This window comes from Thunnus albacares, chromosome 9 (assembly GCF_914725855.1).
Source record: "Thunnus albacares chromosome 9, fThuAlb1.1, whole genome shotgun sequence".
Taxonomy (NCBI): Eukaryota; Metazoa; Chordata; class Actinopteri; order Scombriformes; family Scombridae; genus Thunnus; species Thunnus albacares.
The window spans coordinates 28,881,380-28,903,925 of record NC_058114.1 but is presented as its reverse complement, the minus strand read 5'-3'; the positions used below and the strand labels follow the sequence as shown (position 1 = coordinate 28,903,925).

At 41.3% G+C, this 22,546-nt stretch overlaps 2 protein-coding genes across 11 annotated transcripts in view; both read left to right on the top strand.

The window, feature by feature from the left end:
• scly (selenocysteine lyase) overlaps window positions 1-22,546 on the top strand; it is a 372,304-nt gene that overhangs the window by 339,217 nt on the left and 10,541 nt on the right. The window lies entirely within an intron of this gene.
• kif1aa (kinesin family member 1Aa) overlaps window positions 1-22,546 on the top strand; it is a 40,992-nt gene that overhangs the window by 15,081 nt on the left and 3,365 nt on the right. For 2 of the 9 annotated variants that reach the window (XM_044362414.1, XM_044362409.1), the window contains 34 exons: window positions 787-920; window positions 2,937-3,016; window positions 3,438-3,513; window positions 4,152-4,231; window positions 4,359-4,465; window positions 4,575-4,655; window positions 4,773-4,953; window positions 5,103-5,175; window positions 5,421-5,511; window positions 5,619-5,767; window positions 5,865-6,043; window positions 6,380-6,517; window positions 8,395-8,706; window positions 10,857-10,975; window positions 11,075-11,181; window positions 11,269-11,404; window positions 11,757-11,919; window positions 12,048-12,138; window positions 12,227-12,345; window positions 12,469-12,524; window positions 14,099-14,207; window positions 14,431-14,497; window positions 14,609-14,693; window positions 14,802-14,907; window positions 17,524-17,550; window positions 19,980-20,094; window positions 20,203-20,336; window positions 20,428-20,489; window positions 20,571-20,716; window positions 21,203-21,391; window positions 21,528-21,599; window positions 21,720-21,841; window positions 22,049-22,192; window positions 22,296-22,488. In XM_044362414.1, the coding sequence (XP_044218349.1) occupies window positions 787-920; window positions 2,937-3,016; window positions 3,438-3,513; window positions 4,152-4,231; window positions 4,359-4,465; window positions 4,575-4,655; window positions 4,773-4,953; window positions 5,103-5,175; window positions 5,421-5,511; window positions 5,619-5,767; window positions 5,865-6,043; window positions 6,380-6,517; window positions 8,395-8,706; window positions 10,857-10,975; window positions 11,075-11,181; window positions 11,269-11,404; window positions 11,757-11,919; window positions 12,048-12,138; window positions 12,227-12,345; window positions 12,469-12,524; window positions 14,099-14,207; window positions 14,431-14,497; window positions 14,609-14,693; window positions 14,802-14,907; window positions 17,524-17,550; window positions 19,980-20,094; window positions 20,203-20,336; window positions 20,428-20,489; window positions 20,571-20,716; window positions 21,203-21,391; window positions 21,528-21,599; window positions 21,720-21,841; window positions 22,049-22,192; window positions 22,296-22,488 (4,043 nt within the window). The remainder of the gene's footprint in view (window positions 1-786; window positions 921-2,936; window positions 3,017-3,437; window positions 3,514-4,151; window positions 4,232-4,358; window positions 4,466-4,574; window positions 4,656-4,772; window positions 4,954-5,102; window positions 5,176-5,420; window positions 5,512-5,618; window positions 5,768-5,864; window positions 6,044-6,379; window positions 6,518-8,394; window positions 8,707-10,856; window positions 10,976-11,074; window positions 11,182-11,268; window positions 11,405-11,756; window positions 11,920-12,047; window positions 12,139-12,226; window positions 12,346-12,468; window positions 12,525-14,098; window positions 14,208-14,430; window positions 14,498-14,608; window positions 14,694-14,801; window positions 14,908-17,523; window positions 17,551-19,979; window positions 20,095-20,202; window positions 20,337-20,427; window positions 20,490-20,570; window positions 20,717-21,202; window positions 21,392-21,527; window positions 21,600-21,719; window positions 21,842-22,048; window positions 22,193-22,295; window positions 22,489-22,546) is intronic. The other 7 variants (XM_044362413.1, XM_044362418.1, XM_044362416.1 and 4 more) reach the window with 5 other exon arrangements.

Here is a 22,546-nt window from a genome sequence, read left to right as displayed (position 1 = left end):
AAAATGTCCACAGGTGTTTACTTAATGGCTATACATATAAACTTGTCTGATTCTCTGCCAGAGTAATGGATTTCTTTCAGTAAATTGTTTGGCATTGCTCATTTTAGAGAAGCACACTGAGCATTAAATGCATCTCGTCAGCTTTTAGATACAGTGATAATGTTAATGGAGAGCTCAGGCTTCCTGAATGTTCTCTGAAGAATGAGTCATTATGTCCATGCACATTGGACGGCCTTGCTTACGTATTTCATTTTCCATACACAATGACTCATTTTATTTTTGCTTTAAAAGATGCTTGATTGGAAATAATTCTTGTCTCATATTTGAAATTCTATCTGAAATGAACAGTATATATATTGCAACTTTACATTTGCTTATCTTCGACTGTTCCTGCATTTGACACTTGCTTGAGGTTTTTTGTATATTAGTTGCATTATTTTTTGTGCCTTGTAACGGCTGGATGGCCTCTTTGTTGCATCTCTTTGGTTGGTCTTCTTTGCGCGTGGCTTTCCGCTGGTGCTGCCCTCGCTTGTATACAAGCAGTTTAAGTTTCTCTCTGTGAATTAGATTTGTTTTAAGCCACATTTTGTCTTCTTTCTATTCTCCCTTTTCTTCTCTTCCTTATCTGTCTGCATTTCTCCATTTCTTTACTCCCTATTATCGATTACCCCAACCCCACTTCCTGTACACTCCCAGCGCCCCCTCCCACCCTGACAGACCTATCCGATTACAAGAACAATAACAATAAAGGCCAAGCTGTGAATCAAAGGGATGATCTCTCCACAGTGACCAATGCCATGACGGGGATGAGTCCCTCTCCGTCTCTCTCGGCCTTGTCCAGCCGTGCCGGATCTATCGCCAGTCTGCATGACCGCATCATGTTCAGCCCAGGCAGTGAGGAGGCCATCGAGAGGCTGAAGGTGAACACTGGATGACAAACAGTACCTCTTTAATTTCTCACTCCATTTTGACATAATGTAGTTGTACTGTATGTACATATTAGATATTCCCTATGCCCATCAGTTACATATTGCCAGATGATATCTACAGCGTTATTCACCAATGATTTGTACTCATGACCTCTCAGTAGTTAAAGGATAAGACAGGCTATCATCTATGTTTTTGTTATTGGCAACAAATCCCAAAAAGTATTGTTGGGAGCATTTTATGGCTGTAATAGAGGGTCCACATTAGAAGGCTGTTTGTTTTGTCATGTTTCATCTTTTTAAAGGATAAATAATTTCCTAAAACAGCTGAGCACTCTAGTTTTTAGGACAGTGTATGTGCAACTAACTTCAAAATATACAATTGTGCCTATGTTCAGGTTCCTGTTTCAAAGTGGGATTAGTGAAAACTCTGAGTTTGTTATCCCTGAGATGAAGGAAACTCTGGGTTTTCAGTTCCAGAAAGTTACCACGGTAACTGACCCAGAGTTAACTGTGAAGCTAACCTGCTCGCTGGCAGGCTTTCTTCAACAAGCCCTGAGTTTCTCTCTGTCTCCTCCCTCTTACAGAGCCAGACACGCTGTTTCATTTCCTCATCCATTCAGTCTGCATCAAAGCGCATTCATTAGTGGAGGTTTACTGTATGTTAGAATCAAAATCCTAGTTGGATATTAGTTTAGTTACTCAAGGACTTTCTAAACTTAGCGCTTTTATGAACATCAGTCATTTCTTTGAACAGCGGTTTTTACCTTCACATTCAAATATTACACAGCGTGAATTCAGCCTCAGCTCAGAATAAAACCTCTGCATGTCCTTCTGTTATAACACTGTGACTCACTGTGCACACAAGACAGCAGCTACTGCACTGAAATGTTCATTGAACATAATGTGTAATCTCAGTTTAAATTTAAAAATCAGTAATAAGCTTTAGACACATAGGATCAATGAATAATTATCTCTATCACTCATGATGTGATCGGTTGCACTGATGGAACATCATTCCTATAATATTGGACATTATATGTTAATATTACTGAGTAATTAGGATCAAACAGCATCACTGAATGCTGTTGAACCAAAATACAAATAGACGTCAAAACTCTTAAAATCTACCATATTTAACCTTGATGCTGTTTCAAGTGCAAACACACAACACACCAAATACGTTATTACTGGATCAGACCGTGAGTTTACAGTCATGTCTCTGTGTCTTTGATCTATATATGTTATAAATCTTTAACTATATTTTTCATCTTCAGTTGCTGCCTCCTGTGTTTTGTCCCTGTCAGATTAAAGCTGAACAAATATATTTAAAATATAATGTAGCTGCAGCCCGATACACAGTCAGGTTCTCCTTCATCATCATTAAGGAAATGGAAGTCTGGTAAATGATGAATTAATGGGCAACACTGAATAGAACTTTATTGTGTTAACTTATTGACACTTTTTTCCGCTCTAACTCAGGCTTTTTTTTATTTTTTAAAGATAAATATGCGACGTCTGCATACACATGCATTAATATCTCTACTTCCACTGGATTGATATGGAGACTCTGTGTTAAATTTACCTAATGCCATGGTGAATCATAGTATCTTAGCTCTATTGATGATATCATCACGCACACGCTTAACTCAGAGTGAACATAGTCAGAGTTCATTGAACTGACTGATCAGTTGTTCTGGAACCGAAAACTCCCATCTCATTTCCCATCTCGGGGTTCATCAACTCAGAGTTCAGGTTTAGGTTCAGAGTTTGTTAAGCCTGCTTTCTGAAACAGGCCCCGGGACAATGACTGAACATGTCACCTGGTGCAACAGTGTTTGGACAACAATGGAGCTTTGGCTACACAGACAGTACTTGTTAGAAGGGTCAATTCATTGCTTTTGGTCTTTTCTTGAGACTTGTTGACAAAAAGAAAAATATACAATATCGCCAGGCATAACCTTTTAGATGCCTGTTTACATGTCTTAACACTGCTGTTTGAAATGTCAGGAAACAGAAAAAATCATTGCAGAACTCAATGAGACTTGGGAAGAGAAACTTCGTCGAACAGAAGCCATTCGAATGGAAAGGTGAGATATATACAATATGCCATTTGTCTTTTTTTTCTAACTTCTCTTTTAGAAAAGAGTCCTGGCCCACACAAAAGTAAAACTCATGAAAAAAAGACAATAATTCATAAACAATGAGACAAAACAGACAACAAATAGCATCAAAGAATACTTACGTAATGTTAAGAAACAGGACATGTGGAGTCATTGAAGATAACTTAATATAGAAGTAGAATTTGATCTTTTTTATAACATACTAACCTGTTTTTGTAATCTTTACAATTATTTATCTTAAAATGACTCTACAAGAGGAATGTGCTAAAACTGACTTATATAGAAAAATATACCAGTGTTCCACTTATTCATGTAAACTATATTGATTACTGAGGCATCTTAACATATAGACAAATCACTGAATACTGCATCTGATGTTCATCCACAGAGAGGCCTTGCTGGCAGAAATGGGTGTAGCAATGCGAGAAGATGGTGGGACAGTTGGTGTATTCTCCCCTAAGAAGGTAAGAAAGAGACATTTCCAAAAATGCTCCATGACCTAATACTTACCATTTCAATTATTCACTAAAATGCTTGTCTATTTACCCCAAAGCCCTCCGATAGTCCTAGAAAGCCCCAGCCTGTGTTTATTGACACAGTCGGGCTGTTTTCCCCCAACGAGGTTTGTAGCTCTGAAGTGTTTAAAGCTGCCTCCTTCTCTGGGTGCTCTGAGTCTCACTTCAACAGGAGCCTCGCCAAGATCTGACGAGGGTTTATTTTTTTCATTAAGTGTTATCTTAAATCTACTTCATTACTCACTTCAAACACTCCCTCACTGCGCTCAAGGCAGCAACGGGTGTAAACATGGGGGGAAAGATAATGGCTGTGCCCCCATTTCGGTGGTTTATGGCTGTTTGCCTGCAGCCCCATAACATCTACATTAAACACTTGTGCTGTGAAGCTGTAGGGAGGGAATTTGACTGCATGGTTTTAACTACTGCTTATCGTTTGATGTTTCTTCCTGGGAGAGATTGCTTTTCAGCACTGTGATGTGCAGTGCATACATATGTTATATTGTAAATAACATATGGATAATAAATGATTTATGTAAATTACTTACTAAATTTCTACAGGCAGTAAATTATTCCTTGTTCTCTGTCAGACGCCTCATCTGGTGAACCTCAACGAGGATCCTCTGATGTCTGAGTGCCTGCTGTACTACATTAAAGATGGAATCACCAGGTTAGATATGACAATAATAATAATAATAATAATAATAATAAACCACACTGAAATGGTAACTTAAATGGAGGAAAGCAAAGAGTTTTATTTGAAGTGTTATATTTACTTTTTCACCTTTTGTTTATAGGGTCGGTCGTGTAGATGCCAGCAGTCGTCAGGACATAGTCCTCAGTGGTCACTTCATAAAGGATGAGCACTGCACCTTTACCAGTTCTACTGATCCATCAGGAGAAAGTAAGCAATCCTTATCTTGCTTTATCAGGCTTGTATTTGTGTACATAAGAGTCTAATATTGACAGACAGGACAGGAAGTCTCATTTTGTTCTCTTTGTTTCCTAAACAGCTGTTGTCCTAGAGCCCTGTGAAGGAGCTGAGACCTATGTCAACGGAAAGAGAGTGACAGAGCCCACTATCCTCAAATCAGGTCAGTAAGCTCTCTTGCTCCCTGGATATCATCTTTCATTCTGTATAGTAACTGGTAGCACCATGTATGTGGTATCCATTTACTTTTATACATGCTGATGTTTCAATACCCCCATAGGAAATCGCATCATTCTGGGGAAAAGCCATGTGTTCCGGTTCAACCACCCTGTGCAAGCTAGAGCAGAGAGGGAGAGGACACCATGTGCTGAAACACCTGCTGAGCCTGTGGACTGGGCCTTTGCCCAGAGGGAGCTGCTGGAGAAACAGGGCATTGACATGAAACAGGAAATGGAACAGAGGTAATTTGGGGAAATAGTGAGCCAAGGGATTTGATTCTTTCCAGAAAGGCAGTATAGATATCAGATAGGGCCTCATCCCTGACATACATTATTGTAGACAGGAACACCAAATGAGATTCCCCTTTGTCCTCGTGTGTTTATGTCCTCAGGCTGCAGGAGTTGGAGGACCAGTATCGCAAAGAAAGAGAGGAGGCCAACAACCTTCTAGAGCAGCAAAGACTGGTACAGTAATAAGCAGCTTTGCAAGTGTCAACAAGTGTAGCTTTGTGTGCTGCTGATATTTATCATTAAAGGTATAGGAAACAACATCTAACAATATTTTTTATGCTTCATTTACAGTACATTCATATTTTTATTGAGCTGTTGTCCACAGTTCACTTATTCACTTGACATCTATTCCTAAATAGCTTGCTAATGTGGTAGGGGGACCAGAATTTGACGTGGGTCTTCATAAACCATTTCTGTAGGATTATGAGAGCAAGCTTGAGGCTCTTCAGAAACAAGTGGACCGTTATTACCCAGAAGCCACTGAAGAAGAGGAGGAGCCAGAAGAGGAAGGTAGTGCAAATGATTGGACACAGACACCTGTACATAATGTATCTATAGTAAGTTGTTGGTAAGCAAATCCTCACTAAATGATGATCTTTCATCCTTTTGGCCCACAGTGCAATGGACAGAGAGGGAAAGGGAGATGGCTGTGTGGGGCTTCCGTAAGTGGAGGTGCTACCAGTTCACCTCTCTCCGTGACCTGCTATGGGGCAATGCCATCTTCCTCAAGGAGGCCAACGCTATCAGTGTGGAACTCAAGAAGAAGGTCCAATATGTTAATGTCATTAAAACTCCATTATATCCACAAACTGATGTTATGATATGGATCTCTAACTATATCAATGCTTTCTGTGCTCCTGCAGGTCCAGTTCCAGTTTGTGCTGCTGACAGACACTCTCTACTCCCCCCTGCCTCCAGACCTGTTGCCCCCAGAGGCAACTAAAGACAGAGAGAAGCGACATTTCCCACGCACTATTGTGGCTGTGGAGGTGCAGGATCAGAAGAATGGAGCCACCCATTACTGGACATTAGAAAAACTAAGGTACACGATCATGCACGGTGTCTTTACATATCAACATTTTTTAAATTCTGAGGCCAAATGGCTACATGTACTTGCCAGACATGTAGCTTTCATATATTCTTTCAATGTAACATTTGGCCAAAAGACAATACTAATCTAGAAACACTCTCTTTAATAATTGCACTGCCAAATAAAAATGTCTGCAAGCCTTTGACATACAGTAGAGACAAAAAGGGCAACGATCTCAGTGCGTATGTGAGGGATACATTTCACAAAAAGAACATTCCTAATTAACTCCATGCTATGTATCTTTTTAGTCTAATGACTCTATGTGGTGACGGTTGCTGCTTCTTGCAGGCAGAGACTTGATCTGATGAGAGAGATGTATGACCGCGCTGCTGATGTGCCCAACAATACCACTGAGGACAGTGAAAATGTGATGACCGGAGGCGACCCCTTTTATGACCGCTTCCCCTGGTTCCGTCTGGTTGGCAGGTAAATACTGAACAACAGTATCGCTCCTACACAGTATGTGAACAGCAGAGACAAGCATTCATCCTGAGCTGATACACTATAAACACCAAATCACAGGTCAACAGCAGTGAGCAGACAGCTGCCCAGTGTTAGTCTTATTTGTCTGTTCATGATAACGGGAGGCTATTGGCTATAAGTGCCACATGTGCATGTGGTCACCTGATGGACCATAATGACGGAGACACCAGCCTGAAGTAGTCTGCAGCCCAGTTCATTATGGTGTCTCTATAATTACATAGTGAAGTCTGGTGTTCCCAGTCTACACTGTAGTTGCATCACTATCATCGTATCTCTCCTTTCACCAAATGTAAAAAATTGTATTTATATGAAGGACTTACTGGGCATCATTTATCAAGAAACATACAGTGATCAGAAATTCACACAAACACCATGAATGTAATAATTGAACTTATTATTCACAAATGTTGTCATAACTGATATGTTTTAACTTGTACTGTCAGTGTACTGTCAATTGTCAATCTAATCTCTATGTGCTTTATTAACGAATGCAGTCTGTCTTCTTCTGGTAGCCAGAGTGAATATATTTCTCCTGAATACGGCCTTGCATCTTAAACACAAAGGATGGATTTGACGATCGATGGAAATGATTGGTACAGGCTTGTCGATTCCAGGCCTGTCTTTTTTAATGGGAAAAATAGTCCATGGAACATTTGAGAACGACATTTCTTCAGTCCACCTACTCAAAGCCTGCTGTTTCTTTCTCTCCCACTTTAGCACACAGCCTCCCAGTCGCTCTCTCTTTCTCGCTCTTGCAGATGGGTCCAACACACAGTCACATGCCCCAGTTACATAATATTCAGCATATCAAGCCTTTAATGTCATTTAGCTCCAGCAAGACAGGTAAAAATGTTCAGGCAGTAATCTGAAAACCACTTGAAATATGTTGTTTGTCAGCTCATTTAGAATTTCTATCATACAATAGGTGAGTAATAAAAGCATATCTAGCCAAATACGCCACATCAAAGGAAATTGTTGTATTAGCCATTTGTATTATGAACACTCGTAAAGCTAACTAGTTGAGACACACTCTCGATACGCTTATCAAGGGCTTTTTTATTTCAATATAGGCTTTACACCAGAAGTCACCGCTGCTAATAATCTACGGGGATTCACCCATAATGTCCACAGAGAGTTGTTTTTGTATGTATTTACCACTTAAATTAATTTAGAGTAGTCTATTCTAAATCAGTAATGACGTTAATATTTATGAGATAAGATTCTAGCAGCACAGACAGAGACTATAGAACAGATGAGGAACTTTGAAATAAATAAATAAAAATTAGACTGACACTAAAAATATAAATACAATATACTCATTACAATACATTGATATATATAGCTGCATTTTGCAAATAGTGTGTATATTATAGGTATATGTATAGATATAATTATGAATAATAACAAATATATAAAAATATTGTTGTTATATATAATGTATGTGTAGTATATGTAATATACACACACTTTACTGCAGATACAGCAGCAGTTTACACTTTTGAAGCAAATTGTATTTTATGCAGATTGTCAAGCATCATACTCATGGTCTGGCACATTTAAGTATATGCCCTCCAAGCAAAGGTGGTTAAATACTTCTAACAACCTTTGCAGCTTGTCTTGCACTATCCCATCTGTCGTCTATGTCTCCACTATATGCTCTCCACTACAACAGACAGTAAAAGCAGATTTTGGCTCAAAGGGAGGAAGGTTTTCTCCACTGGTCCACTCCATATGGTGCCCTTCCGCCCCTCTTGTTTGAACAAGTGTGTGCTTTCTATCTGACTGTACTAACCCAGTTCCCATGTCTCTGGCTGCACCAGAAACCCCATTTTCAACACATGCATGAGCGAGCGCATGAGTGACCTTACCCCATCCCCGACCCTCTCCAACTCTGAAATTACTGAGCTGGCCGACTCGCAGCGGGAGGGTCGAGGGGAGGAGGAGGAGGAGTTGGAGGATTTGGACGACCTGGACGATGATATCTTTTTGGACGACCCGTGCTCGGAGCTTGGGGGAGAGGATGATGATGATGATGATGATGATGATGATGATGAGGGAGAGCTCTACCGAGGCTCCAGCGAAGGCCTGGACCCCTTTTACGACCGCTCACCATTATTCAGTGTAGTGGGAAGGTTGGTGAGGTTTCGGGAGCATGCTGGTGGAGGAAACTAGCTCTTTCACGCTGAGACGCAGGGTCCGTTTCCCTCGATAGACATCAGCGCAGACAAAATGACATACGTGAAAACGCAATACACAACACAGATGCAGTATGTTCTCACACGGTCCTGTGTTGTGGACTGTGTGTGCATGAGTGAGGAGAGTACATGAAACATTCACACAGGGGTGCCAGAGTGTCTTTTGTTTTCGTATGTGGCAACCACACATTTTCTGCCCACATTAGCCTGCTTTTGGGTGTACAAACAGACATTTCCCATGGTACTGTCCAGTTGGGGCAAGTAAACTACACCGTGTTGAATTGGCGCAATAGCTTCAGTGGCGATTTGGAAACCAACTTTAACTATGTTTTTTTGATTGTTGGATTTTCATTTCGTCATCTTCTTTAACACTGGCTGCTTGTTGAGTACTCCAAGACAAACTAGCCCCTTAAGCTAAGTTTCCCCTGTCTCAATTGTCACTGTCACACAAATGTTGTCAAATATTAAACCACTACACAGATTTTTTTCATGAATATGATTCTGAGTGGACACTGGAGTAGACATTTCTGGGCTTCAAGGTTTATCTTTTGCTTTCTATTTTTAATCTCATCAAATTAGACTTGCTTCTTTTTATTGTTTGCTAAACTGTTTTTTTATACACTAGCTTAGACCAAATGCTTCTCCCTCATTTGACAATTGTATCAAACAAGTCCTTTAAGCCAGCCTGGGGTGGGTCGTTTCTTACCACTTGTTTCGATGGAAATCCAAGCAATGTTGATGCTCAACGGCTGCTTGAGGTGTGTGTTTCACTTATGTGCGGTTAAATGGAAAATAGTGGCTTTTAAAGATAATTCACTAGCCAAAAGCACTGACATGTCTCATGGAGTATATTGAGGTCTGATTTGCATAACACAGGAACCCACAGCGAAATGTTCTCACCGTGCTGTGAAACCTGAATAAGTATGAAAGAGTCTGGAAATTATTCACGTGAACTAGCAAAGTTATGTTCAAGGAAGACTCAAAATCTCAAGATGAAAGAGCTGGTTTCTACTGCAGCTGTCTCTTTTAGGCATGCCAGAGCACAAGTCTTTTCATTTTGACCTTTTTTGTCAATTTTTACTTGAATACGTCTGATGATGATCTAGTGCCCTTCTTTTGCACAAATTAGCACTTCGACCCAGGAGGTGCCCTTTGATTTCTGATGTTATTCGTTGGTTTTTGGTGTAGCATATAATATATCAAGCTGTTGGCAGTTTTTATTCAAGCTGAGCCATGTTCCGTATGATGATTTCTGTTCCATTTGCTTTTGATTCCTTTGAGTCGAGAAGTTGAAAGCATTTTTGTTCACCTTTTTTGTCCTGAGCATGCCTTCTTTGCACCTCACCAATCTTGTCATAAGCCTTTCCCTTTTAACACTCGCCACCCTTAAATGTCTACCCCTGTTAGCTCATGGAAAAGTGGTCCTTGACTGCAAGATGTATTGTAGCTAAAAACTAGAAAGAAAAAACAAGAAAGAGAAAACTTTCTAATGCAGTTGTTCTCAAGCAAAATGTAGTCTTTGTCACTACCCCTGAAGTATTTTCAAATGTAATGCATATACAAAGTGCCACAAGTGCTCAATTTGGCTTTGTACATTTGATATGTAGTGCAGTGTTTTCATATTGAGTGCAGTAGAATATAATCATTAAGCAATGCAAAAAGAACTCATTATTTCAGGAATGCAGTTCATTGCTCATGAGGAAAACATCTGCTCTCCAGCTCAGTGTTGAGCTGGTTTCCAATATTTTGAAATCATTTAAAGAATTCAAAAGTTGACCCTTACACACATGCTCCTTAGCCTCACCAAGCTTTCATCAGTACAGTAAAAAAAAAGGAATACTGCATGTAACCCATAAATGTCCTGATAATATCATCATTTGTAGATGGTGAGGAAAAGCCCCTAAGAAGCGATAGTAAAGGGCAGCCATGGCCATCGCAAGAGCAGTCCCAGCTTCTGTTTGGTTGCTTTGCAGCTCTGTGTTCTGTTGTCCAGTCCAGTGAAATTTTATCAATTTGTGACCCACCTCCTTGGCTTTGTTGTTTTTAACGCTTTGTTATTCCTCTCACCTTTTCTGCTTTTTATCCAGGGCTTTTGTTTATCTGAGTAACCTGCTGTACCCGGTTCCTCTTGTCCACCGCGTGGCCATCGTTAGCGAGAAGGGGGAAGTGAAGGGCTTCCTGCGGGTGGCAGTGCAGGCCATATCAGGTAAGGCTCGGAACCTCAGCCTCATCGCTGATGGAACAAAGGGCATTCAGGGATTGAGAGGACAGGCTGTTTGTGACTTCTTGAGGGAGTGAAGTGAAGGTGCTTTGTGTTTCCCTCCAGCTGATGAGGAAGCTCCCGACTACGGCTCAGGAGTGAGGCAGTCAGGCACTGCCAAAATATCATTCGAAGATCAGCAATATGAAAAGGTAGAGACAATCCCTATACTTACTGTATACTATTTACCTGTACACTGTTACATACTTACCAGTTTGTTTTGTACCTTGCTTTTGCAGTTCCAGTCAGAATCCTGCTCTGTGGGACTGTCTCGTACAGGGATTTCACAGGAGGAGCTTCGTATCGTGGAAGGGGAGGGGCAGAATGTAGAAATGGGACCCTCAGCTGATGAGGTCAACAACAACACATGTGCGGGTAATCGTATTTATGAGTGAATGGATACATGTTTTGGGTGTTTGGGTATGTGTGGTGTCCTACTTAGCCTAACAGTGGCCTAAATCTGGCAGACGTGGCTACTAGATTCATGCCAGACTGATTCTGTGTGAAAGGCTCATGATGGAATTGGCTCAGGAAGATTTGGGCTGGGAGGAGGAGGTGAGGTGATTCTCAAGTTGGTGCCCCAAATCCTAGCCAAACCTTATCCATCCATGGACCATGGTGCCAGAACACAACTGGGTGCACCGACAGCCACAAACAGTTCGATTGGCTAGCTACCTGGAATGCAAGCTGCAACCTGTGTCTGATTTTCATTTTGCGTTCCTCACAGCTGGTGCAGATGAACTGGAGAATCCACTGAAGGCCAATGTAGACGGCCAGCTAGACACAACTCTGGAGCACCTCAGGATTGGTAATGTGTTTACCTTCAGGGTGACTGTCCTGCAGGCTTCCAGCATCTCTGCAGAATACGCTGACATCTTCTGCCAGTTCAAGTAAGCATTACACCAACATGTTTTCATTGTATGCTATTATGTCCATGATTGCCAGTATTTATCCTTGGTTTTTTTTACAGTTTCACATCAAAATTTTGTAAATGTTTTGCTGTTTCGATTGATTTCAGTTTCATCCACCGCCATGATGAGGCCTTCTCCACCGAACCCCTAAAAAACACAGGCCGCGGCCCCCCTCTCGGCTTTTACCATGTGCAGAATGTAAGTACAGTACAGATCATGTACAATGATGTGTTGGAGCATGTTTAATAGCCCATGTACTCAAACCATCACTGTATTGTTTTTATAGATTGCTGTTGAGGTTACCAAATCCTTTGTTGACTATATCAAGACTCAGCCAATTGTGTTCGAGGTGTTTGGACACTACCAGAAACAGCCTTTCCTTCCACTCTGTAAAGACGTCATCAGGTACTGTAGCAGCTATGAAGTTTGCTCATAGAGTTGATTTACTGCAGAGACAAAGATATAATCAGTATTATAATGTTTTCATAAAATAACACTATGGTTATGTATTATCATTTCCTTAATCAGTCCACTGCGCCCCTGCAGGAGACAGTTCCCACGAGTGATGCCTCTGTCCAAACCAGGTAAATAAAGTCTTTGGCTTGACTTCCACCATTTATTTATGTTACACAGTCTTTGTATTGGTCTCCCTGCAAGTCGTGTCATCTTAGCTTCATGTTGTTGGGTATGAGCAGTGGACTCTGACGCCTCGCCGGACCAGGAGAAATCACTGGAGCTGATCCGATACCTGGTCCCAGATGTGTTCAATGGGGCGCTGGTGGACTCGCTGTCAGGCCACGCTCTGTCTGCTGCTGGCTTGGCTGCTTCCTTCCTACTGGAAGTAAACGAGCGAGCTCAGCTGCCAGCTCCACCCACCTCTATCTGTTCAGTTATTAAAGCTCAGAAGCCGGGTTGGTTAACTGATGTCAGATCCAAGAGAATCTTGTGACTGAAAGCCTTTTTTATATCAAGTGTTTCTCTTGGTGTGACTTACTCCAAAGCCAAGTGGTTGTTTAATGTATTAATTAAATACTAATTCAAAGAATACAACATATTACTTGGCATGGTTGCATAGGAGGGAACTGATTCAAGCCACTGTGACAACAAGCATCAATTCTTTGAAGTATTACTGAAATGTAACACTGGAGCCCTTGCAGCTCCAGGGTCGATGTTCTGTAACTGACCATGATATGACCTTCCCGTAAATGTGGAGATGGCGTCACAAAAAAACATTCAGTGTTTCAAATCTACACACTTTCTATTATGGTGTATATTACAGTCACTACTGGTCACCGGCTAGTAGAAGCTGTTATAATTTTAAAAATGAAGTTAATTGATATAAAAGGGAGCTTTCCTGTGTCAGGATTCTACAGTGGATTGGCTCTCTGGTGTACTGTGTGTTCACTGTTGACCTGCGTGGTGGATGCTCCCTGCAGTTCCCTCTTTGAGCTCCTGGATCACTGTGCCTTTCTGCTGCAGTAGTGGTGAATAATACTGTCTCAGATGGGAATGATAATTTATACTGTACATTATACTGTATATTTATATATTGCACATATAACATTTTATACAGTCACATACTATATATTATATTTCTATTTCTGCATGTAAGTGTTTTTTCATGCACACTCTGTCTTAACTATGAACTCCTTTTGGGGAACTACCTTAAATTGCTGAAGCTGATCAGCTCATAGTGTTTTCAGGATACACATAGTCAGACTAGATTTAACCATTTAGACAAAACAGCTAGACATTGATACTATGAAAGGAGTCTGCAAATGCTTTTCCACATAGAATACTACAAGTTGAATTCGCTGACACAAAGGCTGCCTTGTGCAGCGAGAACCCACAGTGCCAAACCTAGTGAAGTTTTATGAATACATATGTAGATTTTTTTCTAAGGAAATTTATTGGTATTCTCCTTTAAGGGAGGAATGCAGAGTTGCTTATAAACCTGCTCATGGAAAGGAGCTCCCTCTACAGGACTGAATGGTTCCTCTCTCTCCCTGCATCACTGATTTCCTCTCTTCTTCCTATTCTCTTTCCTTTGTAGGTTTAGAGCGGTTGTCAGCTCCCTGCTGCTAGCCACTAGTCTGCTCTGTGTTCATACTCACCCGGTCTTCCTGTCTAACACTCTCTACCTCCTTTTTCAACACAGTACCTGCTACCAAGCTGACAACCATGACCCGCCCGCAGGCAGGACCCTGCCACTGCAAATACGACCTCATGGTATTCTTTGAGATCTGCGAGCTGGAGGCCAATGGAGAGTGAGTATCCTTTGTCACCTCTCAGCAAGCATCCAGTGCTGCAGTTCATTTTCACTCAGCAGATGATGCGAATGATTTAACCGAGCTTTCCATGAAATTAAATATTCAAGAAATAAGTATGATGATCCTGGGAAGCTTTTGCACCACATAAATGTCTCTAGCACTATAAATGACTGTCATCAAATTAAATCAGTGAAGCCTGTTCTCATCTGTGTCTTCCCAGCTACATCCCTGCAGTGGTGGACCACAGAGGAGGAATGCCTTGCCACGGCACATTCCTACTGCACCAGGTATGTCAATTACACTTTGAACAAATATAATAGTGTGAATATTTTAAATGTATTGAATATAATTACACCTCTCTATCTATCTTGCCTGTTTTTTTTTATTTAACTCAACAGGGCCTTCAGAGGAGAATCACTGTCACCATTGTGCATGAGTCGGGCGGTGACATGGAATGGAAGGAAGTCCGTGAACTTGTTGTGGGTACGTTTGGTTTCCAGGCTTTCTTTCCTTGAAAACCAAAACATTGCACCAACAGTGGTACTGCATTGTGTATAATCTTCTCTCACTGAGACACCTGTGCTTTTCCAGGACGACTCCGCAACACCCCTGAATCTGATGAGACTATCATTGACCCCAATATTCTCTCTCTCAACATCTTGTCTGCTGGGTATGTCAGGCCCATGCAAGATGACAGGTACGTACACGTGTAAACATCAGCTCTCCAACAGCAAGATCTATACAAATGATGCATCTTTTGTATGTTCCATTAGCTTGGTGAATTCAAAATTCGAAATATCTTGTGGCCACTGATATATTTGTTTATGCTAAGGTTGTTGCAGCTTGGCCGAACTTGGAAACCACTCTATGGTTCAGATTTTTATGTCAACAAGAGTCTTATCCGAGGACCTCACTATGTTACTACAGTGGCAGCTCCTGCACTGGAACGTGGCACACGAGCAAATGCATGGCATAGGGAATCAGCTGTACGCGTCAGAAAAAAAAGCATGGCAGTAGAGGCACAACTTGAATGTTATAACGAGCAAGCTCTTTTGTGTTGTATCTTTATTATCATATCTGCATGAATCTAGTTTTCTCTTTCTGATTGCAGGAGGTCACACATGAAAAGTCCAGAGTGACCATGAGCAAAGTGAATCAGATTACCCTCGAGTTCTCTAAGAGGACCTATTTAAACCCAAACCTGCCACATCAGTAGTTATGAATTCACTTTAGTCCATGCTGGCTGTGCGACCCTCCTTGGTGTTAATCTGTGCCTTTGTTGTTTGATTGTCGACATTGCACTTACATGTTTCATCTCACCCCGTCTATCACCTCACCTCTAACCCGTCATCATCTCTCAACCATGATTACATGTACTAACCCCAATACTGACCTGCTTATAGACTTCAAGAACCATGCCACTAATTTTACCTCATTTTATTGAATTTCACTGCTGTATAAATAGACTTTCATCAAATAATATTGTAGCACTCCAATGTGGAATAAAAATGCATGTCTTTCTGACTTATCCAGTAGCATGTATCACTGCAAGTAGTGTAAAATCACTAACAAACTGTCTGGATTTAGACCCAATATGATGTCATACATTGGACATTTCATCATTACTATATTGAAACCCTTGATTAACTCTTGATATTTAAGAATCACTGACTGTAGATAACAACGAACAGAGTATCTGTTAATGCACTAACATATCTTGTGTTTTTGGGTGTACTGTATGATCCTGGTTGTCTTAATGCAGCCTAGTTTGAGTAGAATAAAAGCAGGGAGAAGATGCAGCCTGAATGAAATTCACAAATACAGGACATAACAGTCCAACAGAACAATGTCAGTGTTAATATCATACTGAAATTTACACACTATGTTTTTAATAACATCATAAAATTCACCATTGGATGAAAGTTCTCCGCTCCACTAACATTATGGCATTTTTCCATTGTTTTTGGGGAAGTCACACCGAGTCGTGACTCGAGTCGAGCTGGCACGCTGAGAGTGTTTTACACAGCAGGGCAAAATAAAATAAGTAGTTTACCAGTTGGAGGTGTGCTGGTCGTCTGCACCTCTTCATCAAACATCATCATCACTCTGACTGTTTCTGCTGGTACTATTCCTCTCTGCATTATTTCTAAATGATCTGTTGACTGGTTTTTAGCTAACAAAGCTCTGCTAATTTGGTGAGGAACACGTTTAATTTCCTGTAAATTCTTCACGATAAAAGTCTTAAATTTTTAGCAGTAAAGCAGGAAATTCTGGGTTTGCATTGGTGGAAACCTAACACGACGTTGATACGCCTGCCCCTCAGCAGGCTCCAGCAGAAAGCTGGCTAATCAGAACAGAATGAGCTCATTGGGAGGGCCACCTTAAAGATACAGGAGCTAAGACTGCCTGTTAGAGACAGAGGCTGAACAGAGGGGCTGCATAAAAGGCCAGTTTAGGTTAAATAAGGATTTTTGTGAATCATACAGAGGTAATCTATTGGAGTCCCAAAATAAAAATACAGAGCTGGAATTGAGCATAATACAGTAAGTCCCCTTTAATGTTGTTCTGCAGACAGCCAGTAGAGGGCAGCTGGGTTTTTTTTAGGCTTGTGTGTTATGTATGTAGTATGATTATTCAAGAAAAGCAGTAATTACTGACATAGAAATCACTATTAACCCTTCACTGGTTTGTCCTCTAAAATCACTCACCTTGAACACCACTACTATATGGTGGCACAATAACACTGAAGTAATAGCATGTATCATACAGTATGTCTTTACAGTATATTTACAATGTAAATGCAAATGTAAATTTTTTTATTCCTTCTCCTTTGGCCAAACTGATCATATTACCTAAGTTAAATATATACAAACTGTAAGCTATTTTTTGAAAGAATTTTTATTTAACTTATGATTTTTGTGACCGGCTGTTTTTGGCTCATTGCTTAATCCCTCTGCTTTCCCAACCACTCTCCAAAAAGCCTAACAATACCAGCAACACCATCACCCAGACATGGGTTTACTGAGTTTCAATTTAAAGCAACCAAACGCTCCATGCAGCACTGTCCAGTGGCCCTGCTGAGCCAGCCTTTCTTTGACCATGGTGCTGCAGCCCTAGGGTTTTCAACCCTCAGCGCTTGTGTTGATACGGCCTCAGTGGCCAATAATTGGGTGTAAGGGCTCAGCACTGGGTCAGGCTGTGGTCCAGTGAGGTCTCTGCTCAGTCTTGCAGAGACTAACATCAAGGTATATATGGATGCTAACATTTTTCTCCCTCCAGTCCACTAACGGAATGTTGTTTTTTGCTTTTGCAGACAGTTTCTTGATTCGGACATGCCTAGGTATATTATTTTGCCTCTCTTCTCATACTCTTAAGTTACACAAACAACTCATCTTTCAAACGTCCTCTACACCCTGTCATTCCTAGTCAGCCTCTAGTGATTTTGTTTCCCTCTTTCCTAATACTGTATGCCATTACTGTCAGCTTTTCATCTGTACCTCTTTGTTTTCCCCCCTCATGAGAAGTGAGGGATGTGGTTCTGCATGTCCCTGCTTCTCTTGCTGCGCTGGGTGTTTGTTTGAGCTGTTCTCAGGCTGCGGTTTATGATGGACAGGATCTGCATGGCTCGCTTTGCTTCACGTGTCTCTGCTGGAGGTGTCGTGGGGCCAGTATCACACAGCAGTCACTGCAGGAACTATCTTATAAAGATTGATTTTAGAAAGCGTACAGAAAGTGGTCACTCTTGCATTCGTCTACGACAGCAAACAGGGAATTTAAAAATGTTGCCCACACTGAAAAAAAAGTTTCCCTACTCCCATTGTTAATATTTGATTGTGTGCATATGCTAATTTATCCAACATGATTGTACTCCATATGAGTTACAGGGGTGGAAATGAAAGAATTCATTGCAAGTAAGAGGTATAAGTACAACCTGCCAGTAGAGGGTGGTAGTGATCCATTATTACAACAGTTCACTTGAAGAGTAAAGGCACAGAGATGCACCCTGTCCTAAGTAAGAACACTAATAAAATTCTCTTTTCTTCTCTCCACTCTGTTTATTATTTTATACAGTTGACCTTTACAATGAAGCAATACTTTGAAACCATGGATATGATTTATTTAGTTACCTCTAGTCCCAAGAGATAGAGTATTTCCCATCACAGCTACAGAATATTAACAGGAACACTAGTCATCCATTATTGCTCTAAGTGCTGTAATATGGAACACATCATTTACACTACCCATTCTGGCACGTTATTCAAATGTAGCAATTAAAATGTAATCCAGTGAACCATTACCTCAGCAGTAGCACTTTGCCCAAAATTGCTGCAATGTTGTGAATATTTTTAAATCTTGCTTGTACCACAGCGAAACTCTGCCAAACACCAGAAACAAATGGTTCCTCACATGTTAAGCCAGCAGAATGACTTCAATCCTGGCCCCTGCATTTTTAGGAGGTAGTAAAATGCACATGTCGGTGTAGTGCAAAGAGGAAATTGCTTCCTTGTAGTGTAAGCAAACAGGTTTCTACTACTGGGAAAGAAGTGTGCGTGAGTGCATGTGTGATGTGTGAATGCGTATGTGTTAATGCACTCGCTAATTGCTTCAAAAACAGGCCATCTCTGCGCCCAATCTCCTGAATTCTCACAGAGCAGCAGTGAATTCTCTTTACTACTCAACTCAGTACATGGCTGTTTGTTTTTCTTCTGGGTGACACATTGTTCACTTTCCCACAAGGTCACTTCAGTCCAAGGCCAGTGGGCCCAACATCTGAACCTCATGAAGAGTCCATTCAGCCTGTTTTTATGGCTTACAGAAACATTAGTTTCCCTTTACAATTCTTGCTTGGATTATCTTTTTTAGATTTAAGGCTGCACCGGGCTGCAGGCCAGAAGAATAACTGGTTTCAGTGTGTGATTATTTCCTCTTGGGGAAAAAAGGGAAAAAATCGTGTACATTAACGTATGGAGTAAATCAGAGGCGTAACAGAAAGCAGTGTTGTTTTGTTTGAGGAATGGTCACGTGCTGTTATTTGACCTTTTCAACGGTAGAGCAGGATGAGAAGTCGATCAGCACCTTCCACAGGATTTCTCAACCGTCTCTTATGGGTGAGCTGTACTGTCCATGGCAGTGTTTACATAAGGCACAGATGAGATAACTGTGTGGAAAAAAAGACAAACACCATCCCAGCCACACAAGCGCACAACCACAACATACTTCCTGACTCTCACTTTTTATTCTTTTGCTGATTTCTTCTTTCTCACAGCATTTCCTTGGGAGTTGACCATAGGTATTTCACTGCCCTATCCCTCATTTCGTCTGGCTGTCTCTCATCCATCCCCTTCCTTTTTTTCTGTACTAATAGTCATCTCTGCTCTCTTTGCTTTATTGTGGTGATTTGTACAAGGCAGAGCATCAACTCAGTCGGCCTTTTGCATGCAAAAAGATTTCATTAATATTTTTGTTGCATTTATAACTTCAGAAATACTCACTGCAATTTTTTTAAAATACTGTATAATTCCAATAACAGTAGTAACTTATTGTGTTCTTAGTCTATCAAATCAAATGTTAGTGCACATCTTTCTGTATGTTAAGCATTTTTGATTATTGAAGTATTGTTTAGAATTACAGTATCTTAAGTTATCTATTAGCATCTGTGTTGCCAGGTTGACAGACTATAGCATGAGTTTAGCTCTGACTGCTAATTAGTCATTTAGATTGAAAGACTTCAACTTCGCCCGTTAATTCATTACCACCTGACCACCTCAGGACCTTCTACCGCTTCGAGACCGCTTGGGACAGCTCCATGCACAACTCCCTGCTACTAAACAGAGTCACTCCATACGGGGAGAAGATCTACATGACCCTCTCGGCCTACCTGGAGGTATACTACAGTGCCTGCATCATGAGAGGCAGAAATAGTTCTTACGGTATCAGAGGTGATGTGTGATTGACGTGATGTCGGAAATCATTTCTCTTTTATCACTTGCAGATGGAGAACTGCACCCAGCCCGCAGTCATAACCAAAGATATCTGCATGGTGTTTTACTCTCGAGACACAAAGCTGTCAGCCTCCCGCTCTATCCGCAACCTTTTTGGTACTGGAAGCCTGAGAGCAGCAGATGGGTGAGTTTAAAATTTAAAACTATGAAAACATTATGTGGCTCCTAGCGTCCTCTGTATTTATACTGACCTGTTTTTCTTTTTCTTTTTCTAGAAACCGTGTAACAGGAGTTTATGAAGTCAGTCTGTGTCATCTGGCGGATGCAGGAAGCCCAGGTAAGAGTCAAGACAATACTGTCAGTTTTACATTAAACTCACTTCTGGAACATTTCTAATCCTGCACCTGTCCCACCCTAGGTATGCAGAGGAGACGTAGGCGGGTGCTGGACACCTCAGTGGCCTATGTCCGTGGGGAGGAGAACCTGGCTGGGTGGAGGCCCCGCAGTGACAGCCTCATTTTGGACCACCAGTGGGAGCTGGAGAAACTCAGCCTCCTTCAAGATGTGAGGGGCTTAAGTTACTTTTCTTTTACTGCACAATGTACATTTGTTAACACATGAAGACGAAGAGAAATGTGCAACTCCAGCCCTTGATTTAGAAGTAGTTTGGTGGTGATTTGTCACAGCATGTTTATGACAAAATCTGTGTGCATTTGCCATAATTTAATTATTTTATTCATAATTAATACATTTGTAGAGGACTTTTCTTAACAAAAGGTGTAAATCCTTACTAGGAATACTGTATATAAAATACAGTGGGAATGAAAAATACTTTACCAGTGCACCAAATACACTTCACACTTCAGTTTGAGTGACATTTGCTAAAAACAATAGGATTACCTTTTTATTGCTTAAAAAAATGAAATATTTGTGAGCCTCTTCAGTAGGAAACAATGGGCTGAGTGGCACAGACAGGGTAGAGAAGGGATCTGTTGACAGTAAGGAAAATATAGAATTATTAATCATGATGTTTTCCCCACATACTCTCAGGTGGAGAAGACCAAACATTACCTCCTGCTGAGGGAGAAGCTGGAGTCAACCCTGCTCATGGGGCAGGAGGCCCTGCAGACCTGTGTCACTGACGAGCTGAGTGAGGCTCCTCAGCCCCCGGAGATCGACCAGGAGGTTAGCTCCGGCTCCGAAATCACCACTGACAGGCAGAGGGAGCTTGCTGCCAAGGTTAGCTGAATTACTTACTGAATACTGAATTTCAGGTTGACTTTTCTGCACCATCTACTTTATTTTGTTGTATGTGTACTTCTTGTGTCTAACTTAAGAAGACTTTTTAAACTCTTCTATCCTTTTTTACACACAGTGTTTGAGGCTGCTCACTCACTCCTTCAACAGAGAGTACAGCCATGTGTGTGTCAGCGCCAGTGAAAGCAAGGTAGTGTTTTAAAGCCTCACATTTAAACTTATATATGAAGGAAAACTGCTAGATATGTTTCACTATATTGGTTCCTCACAGTTGAGCCATCATACATGTGTGTGTTTGTGTGTGTCACAGATCTCAGAGATGTCTGTCACAACGCTGAGAGACTCCACTTCAATCTCTGGTCTTAACACAATCACACCCTCCTCAACATGCCCTTCCCTGGTGGAGGGTTGCTATGGCAATGCTGAACTCAGGTCAGTCCTAAGACATACCTGTGTGCTTATTGTTATGTATTAATTGTCATCATTGGTTGCCACGGTAGCCTTAGAATAAAATGTTTAGTAGTAACATGATATATGGCAGTAAGGGTGGTAATGTGAGTTGGTTGCTCTTTCTCAGCAAAGTACTTTAGTCACACAGTGTAAAGAGCTTTGCATAATACTCTGCTTTTTGCACTGTAGACCCCCTACACCTCGCTCTCGGGCCATCAGCCCCAGTCCTGACACACTGCAGGACGCAGAGGCCAAAAAGTCCCTCAGCGGAGCCTCTGAAGGCAAGCCTCAGATCCGCAAATATGTTCCTGATATCCAGGAGATTCGAGTCAGGTGAGTCTGCCACAGTAGCTGCAAAATAATCCATAACTTTGAGCTGTGGAAATATCTGTCTTGGTCTCACATGTGGTAATATTTCACCTCTCTATCTTCATAGCCCCATCGTGTCAAAGAAGGGTTACTTGCATTTCTTGGAGCCACACACCAACGGATGGGTGAAGCGCTATGTAGTCGTGCGGCGGCCGTACGTCTATATCTACAACACAGAGAGAGACACTGTGGAGCGGGCTATTCTCAATCTCTCCTCAGCCCAAGTTGAGTACAGTGAGGACCAGCAGGCGATGCTGAAGGTAGGTGATTTACCAAACCCCATCTTCCTGCTCTCTTATTGGTCAAAATGTCAGGTGT